An 18,163-nucleotide genomic window follows, 5' to 3' on the forward strand; every position below is an offset into this window, starting at 1 on the left:
TTGGTTGTAGAGATTATTGGGAGAACTTGGCTTTCCTCCTACTGGAATCGCCATTCAAAAAAGCAGTTTTGACATCCAACTGATGTACATGCCACTGCTTGTGGGCAACCAATGCAATAACAGTAGGGAGCAAAGGTCTCCTCAGTCAATGCCCTCACGTTGGGCATACCCTTTGGCGACCAAGCGAGCCTTATGGCGATCAACTGAACCATTAGGGTTACGCTTAAGTTTGAAAACCCATTTTGTGCCAATAGCACGCTTGCCCGGGGGCAAGTCACATAACTCCCAAGTACTGTTTTTGTCAATGGAGTCCAACTCCGAACGCATGGCTGCCACCCAATGGTCATCCTCCAATGCATCAACATGAGAAATTGGTTCCTCATTACAAGGGGTGGCAACAAGAGCTCTATCTACATAAGGTGAAGATGCATGGCGAGAAGCAGCACGTGTACGACCTGGCATAAATGTAGACTGTTTGCTATCACACAAAGTGTCAACCAGCCATCTAGGAACAATTTTTGACTTCCTAGTATCTGCATCTTCCTCTGTCAATGCATCACCCAAGGTATCCTGATAAATCTGAGGCATTTCTAGATCAATTTGGGGCAAGTTCAGCTGCTGATTTTGCTGGTTTTCAACAGGCATAGGTGGCTGTAAATGAGCTGAAACGGGCTCTACATTGTCTACATTTGAATTGAATAAAGGCAACAAAGTATCAAACACATCTTCCGGCCCAATAGACGGCTGTTTGGTACATGAGACAAGTAGTTGAGATGCATATTCATCAAAGATAACATCTCTTGACACAATGATCTTGCCTGTATTAGGCACATAGAGTCTGTATCGTTTACTCTCAGTACTATAACCAATGAAAATGCATTTGATTGCCTTTGCATCAAGCTTATGTCTTTGTTGTGTGGGCACATGCATATATGCCAAACACCCAAAGACTTTCATATGAGTCACCACTGGAATCCTGCCATTCCATGCCTCATAGGCAGTCATAGATTTCAAGGCTTTAATGGGGCAACGGTTAAGCACATAATTGGCACACATAACCGCCTCAAGACAAAACTTACTGGGAAGATCCTTGCTTTTGAGCATGCAATGTGCCATCTCCATAAGTGTATGATTACGTCTCTCTGCAACTCCATTTTGCTGAGGAGTATAGGCAGTACTACACTGATGAGAAATACCATGTAACTGCATGTAAGCTGTGAACTCATTTGACAAATATTCCCCCCCTCGATCTCTACACAATGTGACAAGCTTGCGTCCACAAGCATTTTTAGCCATGGGACGGAAGTCTCTGAAAGCTGCAAAGGCACTTGACTTCATTTTTAAACCATACACCCAACAAAACCGAGTGTAGTCATCAATGAACGTGATGAAGTACAAGTGTCCTCCAAAGGATGGAGTCCTCATGGGGCCACAAAGATCACTATGAACAAGCTGTAATGGTTGGACAGTCCTCATAGCTCCATCTTTAGGAAAGGAATTCCTGTGCATCTTTCCAAGGATGCATCCCTCACATACATGCTTGAAGGGAACCTGCAGAGGAGGAAGCTCATGCACCATACCTTGCTTTTGCAAACGTACAAGAGATGGGAAGTTCAAGTGACCAAACCGAGCATGCCATAACTCAGTGTCACTTAACACACGGGAGGTAGATGCAATCATAGCATCATGAGAATAAGTACTCCTGTCATACATATCAAGCTTATACAAGCCACTGCATAATGTCCCAGAAAGCATAAGAGAAATGTGACATGTGAGGGATTTGACCGTCGTAAACACAACCTTAGGCTAACTAAACTGTACTTAATGATGCTTAAGAAAAGACAGATGGTGTCAATGCAATGCAATGCAGCTATACTAGATGAATGGGTTACAATGAGATCTGAATAGATCTATGATGCTGTCCTAGATGAATATCCTTCTCGGGATGAGAAGAATAGGATGCGGAGGATTGTTCCTTGCTCCAATGCTGAGGTCCACCCTTCGATGCCGGCTTCCCTCTATGTAGGAGATGTGAATGATGAACTATATGCTGAATATTCTGCCTATGTGCTGAATATACTGATATACTGAATGAACTGCTGTCCCATTGTCTTTCCCTTGTCTTCTCGGAAGGAAACGCTGAAGGGATGGCTTTGGACCTGATGCGATGCTGATCTGATGATGAAACGCAGATGCTCTCCAACACTGAGGAGGTGGATGCTCTATGCGTTTGCAGATCTGATGGACTGAACTGAACTGAATGCTGCTGAACTGAGATGCGATGATCTATGCGTTGAGTTGAGAGGCTGAAAACGCTGATCTGAGATGCGATGATGGACTGAATGGGGGGATGCGCTTCTATTTATATGTGGGTACTTAATGCAGGTCGGCCAGCTTGGCTGCAGTCGGCCAGCCTTGCTGAATGCTCACGATTGGCATAAATGCCTTAAATGCTTGTCGGCTGCCCACCATGAATACCATGTGCTGTTGGCTGGTCATCATATACTGTTGGCTGCCCATAATGAATACCTTACATGCTTATGAAGACTAAGGTGCTGATGTTGGTGATGAAACACCCCCATACTTATGCTGATAAATGCCTGACTAATACTTAGATGTCTGAGTAATGCTTGATGATGCCATGCCACTTGTACACCTGATGGGTGTACACGTGACATTCCCCTCTGCTAAACTGTTGCTGGGTGGTATACCTGGCAACCTTTCGACTCGTGTGGTGATCCTTCTCCACCGAACTACTGCCCCCTTCTGACTTCTTTTGCCGGGACTGAGATCGTCTGTAGGAGTGGAATCCTTTGAGCCAAAGACTTATCTACTGCGGGAACTGAATGGAAAATGCTGCTAAAACTACTTGGAAATACCTGAGTCACCCCTGACCTGTCTATGGGAACCTTTTACCTACCATCTCCGTCGTTCCTGAAGCTCTGAACCTCTTGAGGCGATGTTGGAGCCAACTTCCGTCTTCTTCTGTGGAAGAGAACCCCCTGTTGCTACCAGTTGAAGCCCAAAACTTATGTACTCCTTTGATGATGGATGTCATTCTTCCCTAGAAAATTCATGGGCAAACATGTATGCCTTGAAGATGCAAGACTGACTGCTAAGATGACTACTATGCAAGCCATGTGCAACCCTATATGCTGTGCAAGAATGCAGATGGATGGGTTACTAATGCATTCCTAAGGGAAAATCCCTAAGGGTGGCCTGCAAGATTTTGAGAACTGGGTTTAACTGTGCGGAAGCGATTAACATGATGTCTAACTGAATGATTGATGGAATGAAAATGATCTAAGGCTGGTTACCCTGTAACACTTTGATACCAATGTGACATGTGAGGGATTTGACCGTCGTAAACACAACCTCAGGCTAACTAAACTGCACTTAATGATGCTTAAGAAAAGACAGATAGTGTCAATGCAATGCAATGCAGCTATATTAGATGAATGGGTTACAATGAGATCTAAATAGATCTATGATGGTGTCCTAGATGAATATCCTTCTCGGGATGAGAAGAATAGGCTGAATGTTGATGCTGAGGACTGTTCCTTGCTCCAATGCTGAGGTCCACCCTTCGATGCCGGCTTCCCTCTATGTAGGAGATAGGAATGATGAACTATATGCTGAATATGCTGCCTATGTGCTGAATATACTGATATACTGAATGAACTGCTGTCCACTGTCTTTCCCTTGTCTCTTGGGAAGGAAACGCTGAAGGGATGGCTTTGGAACTGATGCGATGCTGATTTGATGATGAAACGCAGATGCTCTCCAACACTGAGGAGGTGGATGCTCTATGCGTTTGCAGATCTGATGGACTGACCTGAACTGAATGCTGCTGAACTGAGATGCGATGATCTATGCGTTGAGTTGAGAGGCTGAAAACGCTGATCTGAGATGCGATGATGGACTGAATGGGGGGATGTGCTTCTATTTATGTGTGGGTACTTAATGCAGGTCGGCCAGCTTGGCTGCAGTCGGCCAGCCTTGCTCAATGCTCACGATTGGCATAAATGCCTTAAATGCTTGTTGGCTGCCCACCATGAATACCATGTGCTGTCGGCTGGTCATCATATACTGTCGGCTGCCCATAATGAATACCTTACATGCTTATGAAGACTAAGGTGCTGATGTTGGTGATGAAACACCCCCATACTTATGCTGATAAATGCCTGACTAATACTTAGATGTCTGATTAATGCTTGATGATGCCATGCCACTTGTACACCTGATGGGTGTGCACATGACAAGAAGTTGAATCTCTGCTGTCATACACTGAGCAACAATGGTCAGAAAACTGAACCTTAAACCCAGATAATGCAAGGGCTGAAACAGAAATGAGATTCTTCTTAATGCCTGGTACATATAAAGTGTCACAAAGAGTAAAGCTATCCCCATTACATGTTGTTAGCTCCACATTGCCAATGCCTTTAATGGAGTAGAGCATCATTGGCACACATAACTATGCCACCTGGAGGTGAATCCTGCAAATTGGCAAATAGATCTCTGCAAGAAGTGATGTGCTTAGAAGCACCACTGTCAAAGTACCAATCTCCAGCTGAGATAGACATACAAGAAGCAGGCAAACTCCATGTAACCACTAATGCATATCCCTCATGAGCAAAGTTAGCCCCTTCTTTAGTGTCCACAGTAGCACCCAAACCTTGCTGCTTCTTTTTCTTTTCACTCTCAGTGCGCTTCCTACATTCCTCAATAAGATGGCCAGGTTTTCTGCAATAATTGCATCTCTTCTTTTTCTTGTTGTCACTCTCTTTAGACGGGGTAGAATCTGAATGGGCATGTGGTTTGCCCTCAGGTTTGCCACTAGATGAAGCCCCAGATTTACCTGTTTCGATCAAAGGCACCAAATGCCAGATCAGCAGAAAGCATAGTGGTCCTATTAGAACGAGTCTGCTGCTCCTGCAATAAGAGAGTCACCAACTCATCAAAGGTATACAAGTTTGGATTACCCTTCATGAGTAGACGAAGAGTAGTAGCAAAACCCTGATAGGATTCTGGCAAACCCTGAAGCACTATAGATACAAGTGAACCATCTGGAATGACCTCATGAATATTGATGAGTTGCTCTCGCAAATCCTTGATGCGGGTAAGGAACTTGTCCATTGAATCACCCTCATCCATATGCTCAGACTCAATCTTCTTGCGAAGATAGGCAACACGGGCCTCATTGCGAACCTGATACAAAGAAGCAAGTACATCCCATGCACCCTTAGAAGATGTGCATGAACGAATGTGCGGTATAACCTGCCTTCTGCATGAAAGGGCAATCAAAGCATGTGCCTGAGCATCCTTGGCATCCCATCTGAGCTGTTCTGGAGTGGGTGGCAAAGGTGCAGAAGATGTAGCACCACCTGAAGATACATCATCACCTGCATCAATGGTTCCTGAAGTACTTGCTGCTCGTGCAGGAGCAATGGGCCTGACATCAGCCCCTGATACACAAACCCACAAATTCTTTGCAACAAGTACATGTTTCATCATGTATGCCCACGTAGGATAGTTGGTGCCATCCAACTTATCCTCAACGGAAAGCATTCCAAATAAATCACCAGGGTTCCCAGACATGGCGGTCACAAGTGTGTAATGCCGCAATACTCCTGTAACATCCAAAAATTTGGGAGAAATGCCCGAATGTCAACTGAATCTGGCTGTAACACCCAGAATGCCTACAAATGTCCATAAAGAACCTGCAAATGGTGTCAATTTTTGCAAAATCTCCTAATTTCAGTGTAATTACGCACCGAATCAGGCAAAATCAGGTATGTCAATTTTGCAATTTTGCACAACTCTTTGGTAGGATTAAGAGGGATGCTATCATTTCTGTTGGTTCTATCATTTGGTCGACACAGTCTGGGCCTCAGCTGAGATTTGAGGGGATTGATAGGAGCTTGGCCATTATGGTTAGGCAAGGAGTTGCTCGGTAGTGGTCTTCAAGATTTGCCACTTTCACATTTTGTCTCCGGCACAGAGGTTAGACAGCTCTTGGGAGATTATTGCTAGCATCTCAGCCTGGAATATCTGGAAGGCTAGATGCATTGAGGCCATTGAGAGTACTCCCGTTCTTGTTTCTCAGTGTCTTTGCAAGATTTGGAGTGATATTATTCACACCATTATGGCTACCTGGGCCAGAATCCAGGGATCTTCGAGGACTGCGGAGAGGAAGCGCAGCTATTTTATGAGAGAGTGGGACATTGGTATCTTTTTCACATCCTCTCATTCGGGACCCTATTGGCAGCACAGGGCTCCTGATTGGTTGAGATCTCCACCTTGCTTGGTGTGAAATCTCCATTTTGTAAAATTTTTCATACTTAATAGAAGTCTCCTTTTTGCATTTTTTTTTTGGTTGCAATTTTGAGCTCAAGGATGAAAAGCCTCAAAATTAATACACCCAATTTGCTAATAGTTTTTAGCAATTTTTGAAAATTTTAAAAGAAATTAAAAAAAATAGCAAACTGGTTACTGATTACTGTTGGCACTGAGTTCGAGGAGAAGGGCGGCGCACAGCACAGGTTAGGGCGGTGTCAAATCTGGGCGTCGTACGATGCAGGGCGTCAGGCGGTGTACGGCGCAGGTACAGTTGGTGCAGAGCCGTACAGGCAGTGTAGGACCATACAGGCGGCGCAGGATAGGGCGGCGAACGCAAATCTAGCGTCGGCGACGCTGCGCACAGTACTGACAGGTGGTAGCGACGGTAGATCTGGTCGGCGGCGCTGCGCACAGTGCTGACAGGTGGCGGTGACGGCAGATCTGTCCGGCGGCGATGGCAGTGGCGGCGATAGGGCGAAACCCTAACCCTAGGCGACGGCAGGGCCCTAAACAGAAAAACCCTAATGCCAATAGGTTGAAGCTCAAGCTCTGGGGGCAAACCCTAACCCTAACCAGGCTTTGATACCAATGTTGGGTATGGGGGAAGAAGCCTGCACACAGACACACACACACACACACACAAAATGCAAGAGAGAGAGGAACTTGTGAAGCTCAAGAGTGTTGGAAAAGATGTACTCAATAATGATATGAAAAGTACAATGTGAGTACATAAAGAAGCCTAGGGCAAAGTGCCCAACACACATAAGTGTGCACACGGGGAAAAAACCTGTGTCCAGTTCACAGGGAAAAAGTGCCCGTGAGTAAGCTGTGTTCACACCTGAACTAGCCGGGAGTGGTCATGACCAACACAGCTGCACCCTCACTTGTAGCTTCTAATGTCTTGGTCAAATGGGCTCCCTTTGACTTTGACTTGTCCTTAGCCTGTGGGTAGTTCGTCCTCATGTGCCCTTGCTGACTGCACGTGAAGCACCGACCCTCCTTAATGTATTGGAGTGTTTGCTTCGCTTCCTCCGCCTTCTTTGAATTAGTGTCTCCTGAAGTCTAGGGTTGACTCAGGGTTCCTGTTGGAGTCTGAGAATCCTTCCCATGCTTAAACTTTCGTTTACGTTGGGCTCCTTATTGGTCTAACGAAGAGGGTTGTTGGGGTTTCTTAGCCACAGTCTCACTATAAATCTTAACATATCGGATAGCATCATCCAATGTCTTGCTTCGAGTATTCTTGATTTGGAGTTGATATTTATTAGGCAATCCATCCACAAAGAATCCAAGAATAGTAATAGGATCCATGTGAGTTGCCCAAGCATGCAACTCTCTAAACTTTTGCAGGTAGGAGTCCAAACTTCATCTCCAAGTTTTTCAACTTGGGTACTATGTTGTACTCGTCCTCGGCCTGCAGGAACTCTTCCTGGAAAACTCTCTCAAAATCCATCCACGTCGTGGGTTTCATGCGTAACTCTTTCCAAGGGTTTTTCTTGTCAGGAATCCCTGTACGATTGTACCCTTTTATCCTTAGGGAAAGGGCGGAACTCAAAATTAGTACCCCACCCTGTGGAGCCAGGAGTCAACTGTCTCCTGAGTCCTTTTGCTTTTTCTCCCCCATGTAGGGCTCTCCCCTTGCCTTGGCTGCTTTCAAGCTGTGGCCCGACTACACACACAACTCCCAACCAACCTTACAGTCATTCACTCACACAAAAAAGTGTGGACATTAAAGCACGGAAAAAACAACAATCATCTCCTTCCCCTCTTGGAGGTTCACTCATACACGTGTACCAACTTGACAGCAACACCTTGAAATTCAACGATGATGAAAATACCTGGGATACGACAATCCCTCCATAGACACGCATACCTTCTCAGCTTTCTGTGCTTAGAGTGGATCTGATACCAACTGTGAAGTCCCATCCTAGATCACCCTAAACACACCTGCACAAAACACAGTTAGTACAATGGGAGGTCTATCAGTCTTCTAATGGAGGGTTTCTTAGCCAGTACAGATATTTGCAGCAGCTCCTGGAGACATTTGGGATGATCGAGTGCCGTCCAATTTCTTGTCCAATGGATCCTAAGTCCAAGCTCTCCCGTGATGATCCCTCTCCCGTCTTCAAGGATAGTACCTAGTACCAGAGGCTTGTTGGTTCTCCTAAGAGATAGCAGGCTCTAACTCACCTCCCAACCGTAGGTTACATCGAACCACCCTTGAGTCAAAGCTAGGGCTCCAGCACAATCCCACAAGTCCATGTCAAACTCCAGCGTCCCATACTACCGAAGCCTGCCAAAAGGCCTTTGACACAGCAACCTATGTACCTGGCATGTGCACGGCATGAGCACGTATGCTCTCCTAGTCCAAGCCAGACCGCCAGTGGTGCATCTACACAACTGTCTCATTAATAACCCAAGCCTCACTTATATAGTGATAACTACGCCATAAATAGCTAAGTGGCTATAAATAGCCATAAAGCATGTTTGATTGATCCAGGAACCGTAGCCAAGTATCAGCCTACTAATCCCTAATCCTGGGCATCCCTTACCCACTGTATTAGTCCCTAATCCATAGATTAATGTCGAGGTAAATAATAGGCTTACAACATTCTTGTGCTATTCCAAAATGTGGCCAACTGTGCACTACTCAGCAATATGGACATGTGGCACCCTGATGCAACGTATGTACTCTCTCTTGCCTCTCTTCTGTTCAGTTAATGCACACCACAGTAGTTGCACAATTCAGTCATGTTCGGGAAACAGTAGTATCAGAGCTTCTGAATGCGGCAAACCCAGATACATGAAAAAGGGCATAACTTCTATCTTCTTCTTTTTGTTTCCATTGCAGGAGTCCTTGTGAGCGTACTTCGACTTATTACAAGAGCAGTGATGCCACAAACAGACTCTGGTATTGAGGCAAGTGCTTATCTTTACTTTATTGTCAGTGTGGTGGTAATGTTTGCATGTATTGCCTGCTATAATCTAGTGGGCAAGTTACCTGTTATGCAACACTACGACAAGCTGAAGAGCTCGACACTAGAATCTACTCATCTTTTGGACCATACTCATTCCGATAAAGAGAAGGATGAATCAAAGGCTCAAGAATATACTGGACTTGTGGCTGTGGAGGATCTGTATGGAACCTTGAATGCAAAGAAACCAATATCTTACATGCATGTTTGGAAAAAAATACAAGGATTTGCTGTGTCAGTAGCTTTCATATACATGGTAACATTATCCATTTTTCCTGGCCACATCACAGAAGATCTACACTCTTCATTTTTTGGAGATTGGTATGCTGTGTTATTGACCTTGTGCTACAATCTTTTTGATCTCATTGGGAAGTTTCTCCCAGCTTTCCCAAGAATATTCATGACGGAAAACACAGTTGTTGCCATAGGAGGGTGTGTAGCAAGGGCCTTGTTTTATCCCTTGTTCTACTTGTGCCTACATGGACCTAGTTTCTTTCAGTCAGATACTGTAGTTATCATTCTAACTTGCCTCTTAGGCTTAACCAATGGATATTTTACAACCATAGTGATGATTCTTGCTCCAAAATCTGTACCTTTGGAAGAAGCGGAGGTGGCAGGTTTCCTCATGGTCATGTTTTTACTCCTTGGGCTTGCGGCAGGCTCTATTCTGGAATGGGTATGGGTTCTTTAAGTCAAAGTGCTCGATGTGTTCTCTATTACAATGTAATCTGTCTATGACTTTGTTGATTCAATGTAATTAATTGATCACTTCTTACTTATGGTTGAATGCCCTCTGCCAGAAAGGGCTTGTAAAGACTCAACAGTACTTGCTATTTTCCCCAGGCTAAAGGGGGGAGAAAAGGCTGTAACGTTGTGCAGGTGTCTTTGTTCAAGTCTTTGGTTGACTCAATTCAGCACTTAACGTTATTCAGCACTTTTGATGCAGAGTATTCTGCTCATGTAACTAGCTTGCCGTCCTTGCTCATGATTTATGAGCAAGTTTTCAGGGTACATCAGCCTAGTGATGTACCATAGTGATTGTTGGCATGTCTAGACTAGAGGATCTTAAGGTTTATGCATGTATCCTGTGTTTTTTTTTCTTTTTCCCTATCTCACAATGCATGTGCTCTGGCTTTTATCCCTCTAAATGAGGTGAATTATCCTACTAAATCAAGCTAGCTGGGCCGAAGAAGAGGGCATGTTTCTTTGCATGCCATACAGTCAGCTAGCTAGTGATTTCTACTTCGCAAGAAACATTGTCATGAGGTGTTAGAGAGTACATCTAGGGGCATGTTAACTGTGAATAAGTAAAAATTTGTTTCAAAATTATGATTCTCACTTTGTGCACGGTAGTTTGTGGCCTTGCTATTTTGAGTCTTTTGCTTCAAAATTTTCTTTTAAGCTAGTCAATTGGATATATTGCATTGCCTTGTTATTACCACTCAGATTTCACAAGCGTTGTTTGAATATAACGATTGATGTCATTGCTGCATTTTCCTCTTCTTCTGTACTTGTCCTTGGCTCATAGTCCAAGCTTCATTAATTGTCAGTTCTTAGATCATTCCGATTGGGTTGCTCATTAATTACTGCACCTAGGTTCCTCTATAAAAAGTCGGACTTGACGCAATCCTGACTTGCTGAAAGCAACCAACCTTTCTTTTCAGCCACAAAACATGTCCCCTTAATCCAACAAAATGATGTGCATAGGTCAAGGTTAGGCATCACTAATTTCCATGTGGGCAATGTTTGATATATGCATCCAGACAGTGTTGGTTGACATTCAGGACAGTGATGATGAAGGGAACGGGTCACTTGTATGGTCAACATGAGGATGTTCACACAAGGGTGCCGACATTGCTCATTCGTTAATGGCCCTTCTCCGCACATGAATGGAACTCTTGAATGTATGGCAAGTCTTACTGCGGCTTTTGACATGTGGGTGGCTAATGTGGTCAACCAGTGACCATGATTGTTGTGAGTGAGACTTTGGTGGGCATGTCAGGGTTGTGCTTGCTGCCGTTATGGTTGATTAGGGGTGGTGTGGTTGTGCTTGTTGCATAGCATAGGCACTCACATCTACCAGCTTGCTTTTCTTATCGTTGCCCTATAGTTGGATATGTTGTAAATACTTGTAACTTTGTTGCCATCAGATGTAACTTAGTGGACACATGCACATGAATGAACATTTGTTCATTGGCACTAGGTACAGGGGTAGAACGTGAACTAAAGATCTCATGGATCCTACTCATGAGCTTTAACCGCTATTCTATCACCTAGTCTACAACATCTTCCCAACATGTTTTATTCATATGCATGCGTGTGCTTGTAGATCGGAAGGTGGCAGAGTCTTATGATTGTTAAAGCACCTTCGTGTTGATTTGATCGTTATGAGTGCATAAGTGTTGTTTTAAGTCACGAGAGTAATCACACGTGTGATATATTGAGCCTATTCATTTCTCCTTCTATTTCTCACCTTGAAGAGCTATGCTGTAATTGGTGATTCCACCACAAGACTCTTACTCTTGCTCCTATGGGTTCACTCTCATAGTTTTCATGTACATAGATTATGGGCAAAATGATAATCTTTCTACACAAGTACTCATGTCCTGATATGGTAACATGCCCATGACAGAAGACGATTCAAGTCCCTTTATCCTTAAGTGTGCTTAAATTGTTGTGATGGAAGAGAAGGGGTGTGTATAGGATATGAATTTGAGGTTGGCGACTCGATTGGCAAGTTAGCAAACAAGTTGGTGGAGAGACCAATTAGGCTCTTTTGGGGAAACAATTCCCAACTGTTATATTTTCTCTACCAAGCTTCTATCTCTAGGGAATGCTTTCTTGTGCATAATCTCTTTCCATGCTACCTCGATGAGAGATTGATGACACATACTTGCAAGTACTTATTTCTATCTCCCAATTCATAAATATCCTCAAGCTGGTTTCAGAGGTTCCACTCTATGCTTATCACTTCTACTTACTAATTTCATTGATTTTCCATTCCCACTTAAGATTGAGGCTTCAAGGGATAGAGTTTTCTCTACTGCTAGCGAGACGGTTCGAGTCTCCATCTGGAATTCAATCTCCAGCCATAGCAACAAGTCTCTCACAAAACCAATAATGAATAGCTAATATGAGAGCTAGAGAATCAATAACTCTATGGAATTTGTAAAGCAAGAAGAATATATAACAATAGAGAGAAACATGAATCAACAAGAAGATAGCAATAAGGAGTTGAGCTCTCAATGTGAGCTTAAGTATGTAAAAGTCCATTAGAATGTAGAGAAATTCAATTATATAAGAATAGACAAGATAAGTTAAAAAGTACTTGACACATGTACTAAGTCCATAACTCTTTCATAAGTTAAACTAAGCCATGAGTCATTCATGAGCTCATTCATAAGCTAAATGTACTTGACATGTCCTAAGTCCATAACTCATTCATAAGTTAAAAGTGACATGTCATAAGTCCATAACTCATTCATAAACTTGTTTATATGTTGGTCTATTGTGAAGTTATATCAAAGTATTATCCTAGGTGCATTATTGAGTATAACCTTGACTATCTTGGACTTTACATTTATGACCAAGTACAAAATGAATGACCAGAGCTTTGTGGGATCTTTTTCTTGTCCGAACTTTGAAGTTCCATCATACTACCATAACTAACAAGTAACCACCCAGCTGTCTCTTGGACATCCATTGAGATGATGAAATTACATTCACTTGATCAATGGCATTGATGAGGTTCACATTACCTCTTTATGGGTTTAGTCCCTTGGATATGCGGTGAGCCAATTGCTCTTAGTGCTCAAATCCTCCTTTTGCTTTTAATATGCGACCTCTCTCAAGAATACAAGCCTGTGAGGAAAATAAGAGTGTATCTCTTCATTTTTTGGGATTAGGGAAGGTTTAGCATTGCATTAAGTAAGAAGTCTTAAGAATAATGTGTTTTGTGACTAGTTAGCTTATGATTACCCATATTCTTAAATTCAATACATGTTTTCAAGCAAAGCATGCTATTGCCTGTTCCTATAAGGTTTATGTTTCCTAATCATCGTTTGTAGGATAATACTCTTACTTGTGATCCTAGATGGATTGAATCTTAATACCTTTTCTAATCGTATTGTTGAACTAAGACGAAATGATGATAGCTTTGAGGCCAGAGGATCCACCATGTGGTGAAGGAGAGCCTTTGCAAGCTATCATTTTGCCCTCATTTTGCTTAACTAATCACTCTATAAGTCATCATTATGCCTTTGATCTTTTGGTATGTTCCAGAACATCTGATAAGGGAAAGCTTATCAAGATTACGAGTTTGGAAGTAGAGGGGCTTAATGTTGAGAAGAAGTGGTGTATTGTTGTTCGGATTCATAGTGGACCACAAACATCTGCATAAAGTTACAGTCATCTTATATATGGCATAAGAAGTTCGTAGTTGTGATTGAGGACCATCTTTTGTGATTTACATTTAGCCCCTTGGATGTGGCATTAGGAACAGAGAGCCAACGGCTCTTGGCGTTGTTGGTTTGTGGTTTACATTCAACCCCTCGGATATATGGCACAAAGAAGTTGGTGGCTGTGAGGACCATCTTTGTGCTTTACATATTCAACCTCTTGGATGTGGCGTTAGGGAGAAAGAGCCAAGCACTCTCAACGTTGTTGTTGTTGTTGCTTCTACTTTGCATTTGTGATACTTGTGAGAAACTTCTTATTATTTATATTGGAAATCAATTGCAATGTCTAAACAAAAATCCCACACCGTTGATCTACTGGTCCATGTTTTAGAGCTCATTATGGGATTATGTAGTTTTTGCTTTCTCTCAATTATCATGATGATGATGTTGTCCATGATGATGTTGTTTCTCATGATATTATTCTTGATGATGCTATGGTGATCCATGATGATATTCATGATGTTTTTATGCATGATGGGACTCATGTTGATGGATTTTTTCGTGTGATGGAGGGTTTATCCCATTTTTGTGAGGCATCAGATTGGTTTGTCTATCCATGCAAAAGTGGGTCTACATTTTTTCACAGGAGATATATTAAGCTTGTTGCCTATGATGGGTAACAAGGCATGTAGTTATTCATAGAGATTTTTCTATGCTCTTTCATATGATGGTTATTCATGCATATGCTTATGGAGTATATGTTGCAACAGGAGAGTATGGATTTTTATATGCTATTGGCATACAAATATCATACATTTAGGGTTCTATGTGTTCATTTTCTTTGATGAGGATGGTCTCATGCTTTGAGCGCACATGTTTCTTGAGGATACTCCTTGTGCTTGGCAGTGCATAGGGAGGATAGAGTAGATTTCTCTTTTTCTTAGTGATGTTATCACCTTGATTAATGACACACATGTTCTTCATGGTTTTGCTTATGTGGATCATCATCATGATGATCATGACGAACGTTCTTTTGATGATGATATCTATTATCATGCTGTATCTGAGTTTGAGTATTATGATTGTCACAAATAGCGAAAAACCGATACGACAATAATAATAGACCAACACTTCAAATACCAAACACAGAGCATGATAACATAGCGGAAGAACCATAAACAATATAATAACACCACACTGAGCCAGAACGGCCGGCCTCCCCTAGGAACTTTTTTATAGATAGAGAAGCTTTTACAAGATACCAAGGTGCGGGTGCACACAACACCGGATTTTCCACACCCTCAGCACAAATCTTGCATACGTAAACTATCTCGTGCCAAGATACAAACGCAGCACCAAAGTCCATTTGATAAATTGTCTCAAAACAATCCCATAATCAGCTCATAAACTATCCATAAAACAGGTCGGTGTACGAAGCCCAAAACAGCCCCGAATTTCATGCCAAATTAGTCCCAAGACAGAGCCATAAAATCAGTACCAGAAGAGCTCTCAAATCTCCCCAAAACAGTCCCAAAACAGCCCAGAAAAGATTGGACCAGCCATCTCAAGCTTTGGAAGAAAGTGACTAGCCATGTGGCTGCTTGTTGGAATAAGTCAACCAGCACTATGGGAGGCCTGGAAGAAGTCGACCAGCCTAGTAGAAGTCATGGAGCAAGTCGGCGAGGTGAAACAGTCTCAGGCACGGCCAGCCAAGAGAGAAGAGAGAGAGTGAACTGTAGTCGGCCAGGAGAGAGAAGCCTCCAAAAGGATGCGCATGGCAAAAAGAGAGAGAGCCAGCCCCTTTTAATAAAACCAATAGGCCAAATTTGCCTTGCTTTTTTCCTTTTTCCCAAAATAGTTGGACTTTGCCCAAAATATCAACTTTATGCTTTCCTTGGCTTGTACTCCAAGTTTTGGCCCAAAAATATCAACTTTTATGCTTTTCCTGGCTTGGTGCCCAAGTTTCATCTAGCGCCTTCTTTTGTCCACCTGTCCATGCCCAAAATAATAATATGACTAGCCCTTCATGTGAAAACACTGACTTATAGATATAATAAGTCACTTTAATGATAAAATCTCATGGTGCTCATGTTGTATGGCCATCTTTCAGGCCAAACCATGCCTGTAAAGTGCTCTAGCTTTCTTATGTGGAAAATTTCCGTTCACACCTTGGTTCCGCCCAGCGTCTGAAACGCTAATCGACTGGTGGAGGAACCAAATGGTGACATCCCCGTCGTCTTATAAAGCAGTTGTTCGCAATCCTGATACCACTGAAATATCCTTAAAGAATAGCAAATCATCTGTCTATCCATAACATTTCATAATCCATGCATTAAAGCCATAAATCTAGATCCATGATCCATAAATCCTGATACAGGCACAAGAGCCAACTGTATCAAGAAGCAAACTGTATCCATATCATGAGTCAACAACTCTGATAATAGCCAAACGCAGGCACAAGAGCCAACTGTGTCCCAAATATCCATAAATTCGTAAGTAGCTGTAGTACTTGCAAAAATAAAGAAGCAACATACATAGCCACAAAACATCTTGCCATGCCATTGGATTGCATAAGGGCACCACCCCTATCATCCATACGCATGCCCAAGCCAAACATGCTTCACATGTCCATATGGTCCATCAGGGCAACGCCCTTCCATGAAACCGTACATGCTCGCTCGCCAGGGATTCCGCTTCCACGAGGCTTCATATGTCAATATGGTTCACCAGGGCAATGACCCTTCATGAAACCTTACATGCTCTCGCTAGGGTTTCCACTTCCACGAGGCTTCATATGTCAGCATGGTTCAGCAGGGCAACGACTCTTCCATGAAACCATACATGCTCGCTAGGGTTTCCCCTTCCATGAGGCTTCACTCACCAAGGTCACCAACCCTTCCATGTGTTCCAATACTCACGAGGGTCACCAACCCTTCCATGAGTCCGTATACTAACTCACGAGAGTCACCAACTCTTCCATGAGTGCAGTATATCATAAGATAACAATAAATCATAGGCATAGAGATCCCGGTTCTCCATAAATATATCCTGGTTAAGAGATAGTTTTACAGGCATTTCGGCTGCCAAAAGAAATCCATAGAGATATCCAATAAATCCTCGATCCATAAGATATCTGATAAATCCACTATAATCCACAGTATACTCATAATCTAGAATCAGCCAGTCCATGATACTGATGAACAATTCATAGTTATGTAATCGCATATGCGAAATATTCTAGCGTCCCATACCACCAGAATACTCCCCATATGAGATCCTTATGTAGGCGACAATTGTAGCATCCCATACTGCTAGAAGCCTCCAGTACACAGGACCAAAACCATAAACCATTTATCAAAACCATAGAGAAGCCTTTTATGAAATCCACTGCATCCCAAATAAAGGGAGCTAGAAACATACTCCATCCAATCAAAAGGAGCCAAAGATAACCATATAGATGCACCAAACCATCATATATGTATAAATCTTCGAACAGAGATATACCAGAAATATAATCCGTTGTCCTCAAATATATTCGTATAAAAAACCATATAAACCAGGCTTTTCAACCATAATGTTTACCTCGAACAATTCAAGGCAAACAAACAACACCAATTCTCCTTGTACAAGAATACAAGGGTTAAGTGTCCAAAAACACTTCCAACAAATTTCAAAAAGCAGCAACTTTGCAAAACTAAAAGTATACTTAGCTTTTCTTTGCTAGGTTCGTCATGTAGCCAAAGGAAATATCTTGTCAGCATACGCATAAGATATCTTGAGAGATGGCTCCATATAGCTTGCCTGTAAGCTTGATTTATAATCCACAATAGTCCATATGGAAGAAGTACTGAACACACGGGCACATAAAACCAACTCGATATTCCGAATATAAAATGTTGGTCAGTGTAGTCCCCACTTCTGATCTTTTCTCTTTCCCATTGTTGGAAGGAAGCCTCTTGCTTTCGAGAAAGCCTTTGTTCCTGATACCACTGTCACAAATAGTGGGAACCCGGTACGACAATAATAATAGACCAACACTTCAAATACCAAACATAGAGCATGATAACACAGCGGAAGAACCATAAACAATACAATAACACCGCACCTGAGCCGGAACAGCCGGCCCCCCTAAAGGAACTTCTTTATAGATAGAGAAGCTTTTACAAGATACCAAGGTGCGGGTGCACACAACACTGGATTTTCCACAAAGCCTCAGCACAAATCTTGCACACGTAAACTATCTCGTGCCAAGATACAAACACATCACCAAAGTCCATTTGATAAACTGTCTCAAGACAGTCCCATAATCAGCTTATAAACTGTCCATAAAACAGGTCGATGTACGGAGCCCAAAACAGCCCCGAATTTCATGCCAAATCAGCCCCAAAATAGAGCCATAAAATCAGCACCAGAAGAGCTCTCAAATCACCCCAAAACAGTCCCGAAACAATCCCA

At 42.7% G+C, this 18,163-nt stretch overlaps 1 protein-coding gene across 1 annotated transcript in view; it reads left to right on the forward strand.

The window, feature by feature from the left end:
- ENT1 (equilibrative nucleotide transporter 1) overlaps positions 1 to 10,180 on the forward strand; it is a 49,206-nt gene extending 39,026 nt beyond the window's left edge. The window contains exon 2 of the mRNA XM_086816663.1: positions 9,188 to 10,180. Coding sequence (XP_086672789.1) covers positions 9,188 to 10,002 — 815 coding nt within the window. The 3' untranslated portion in view covers positions 10,003 to 10,180. The remainder of the gene's footprint in view (positions 1 to 9,187) is intronic.
- The last annotated feature ends 7,983 nt before the right edge of the window (positions 10,181 to 18,163 follow it).

Source organism: Cibotium barometz, chromosome 22 (assembly GCF_041138505.1).
Source record: "Cibotium barometz isolate CiBa-2024 chromosome 22, ASM4113850v1, whole genome shotgun sequence".
NCBI lineage: Eukaryota > Viridiplantae > Streptophyta > Polypodiopsida > Cyatheales > Cibotiaceae > Cibotium > Cibotium barometz.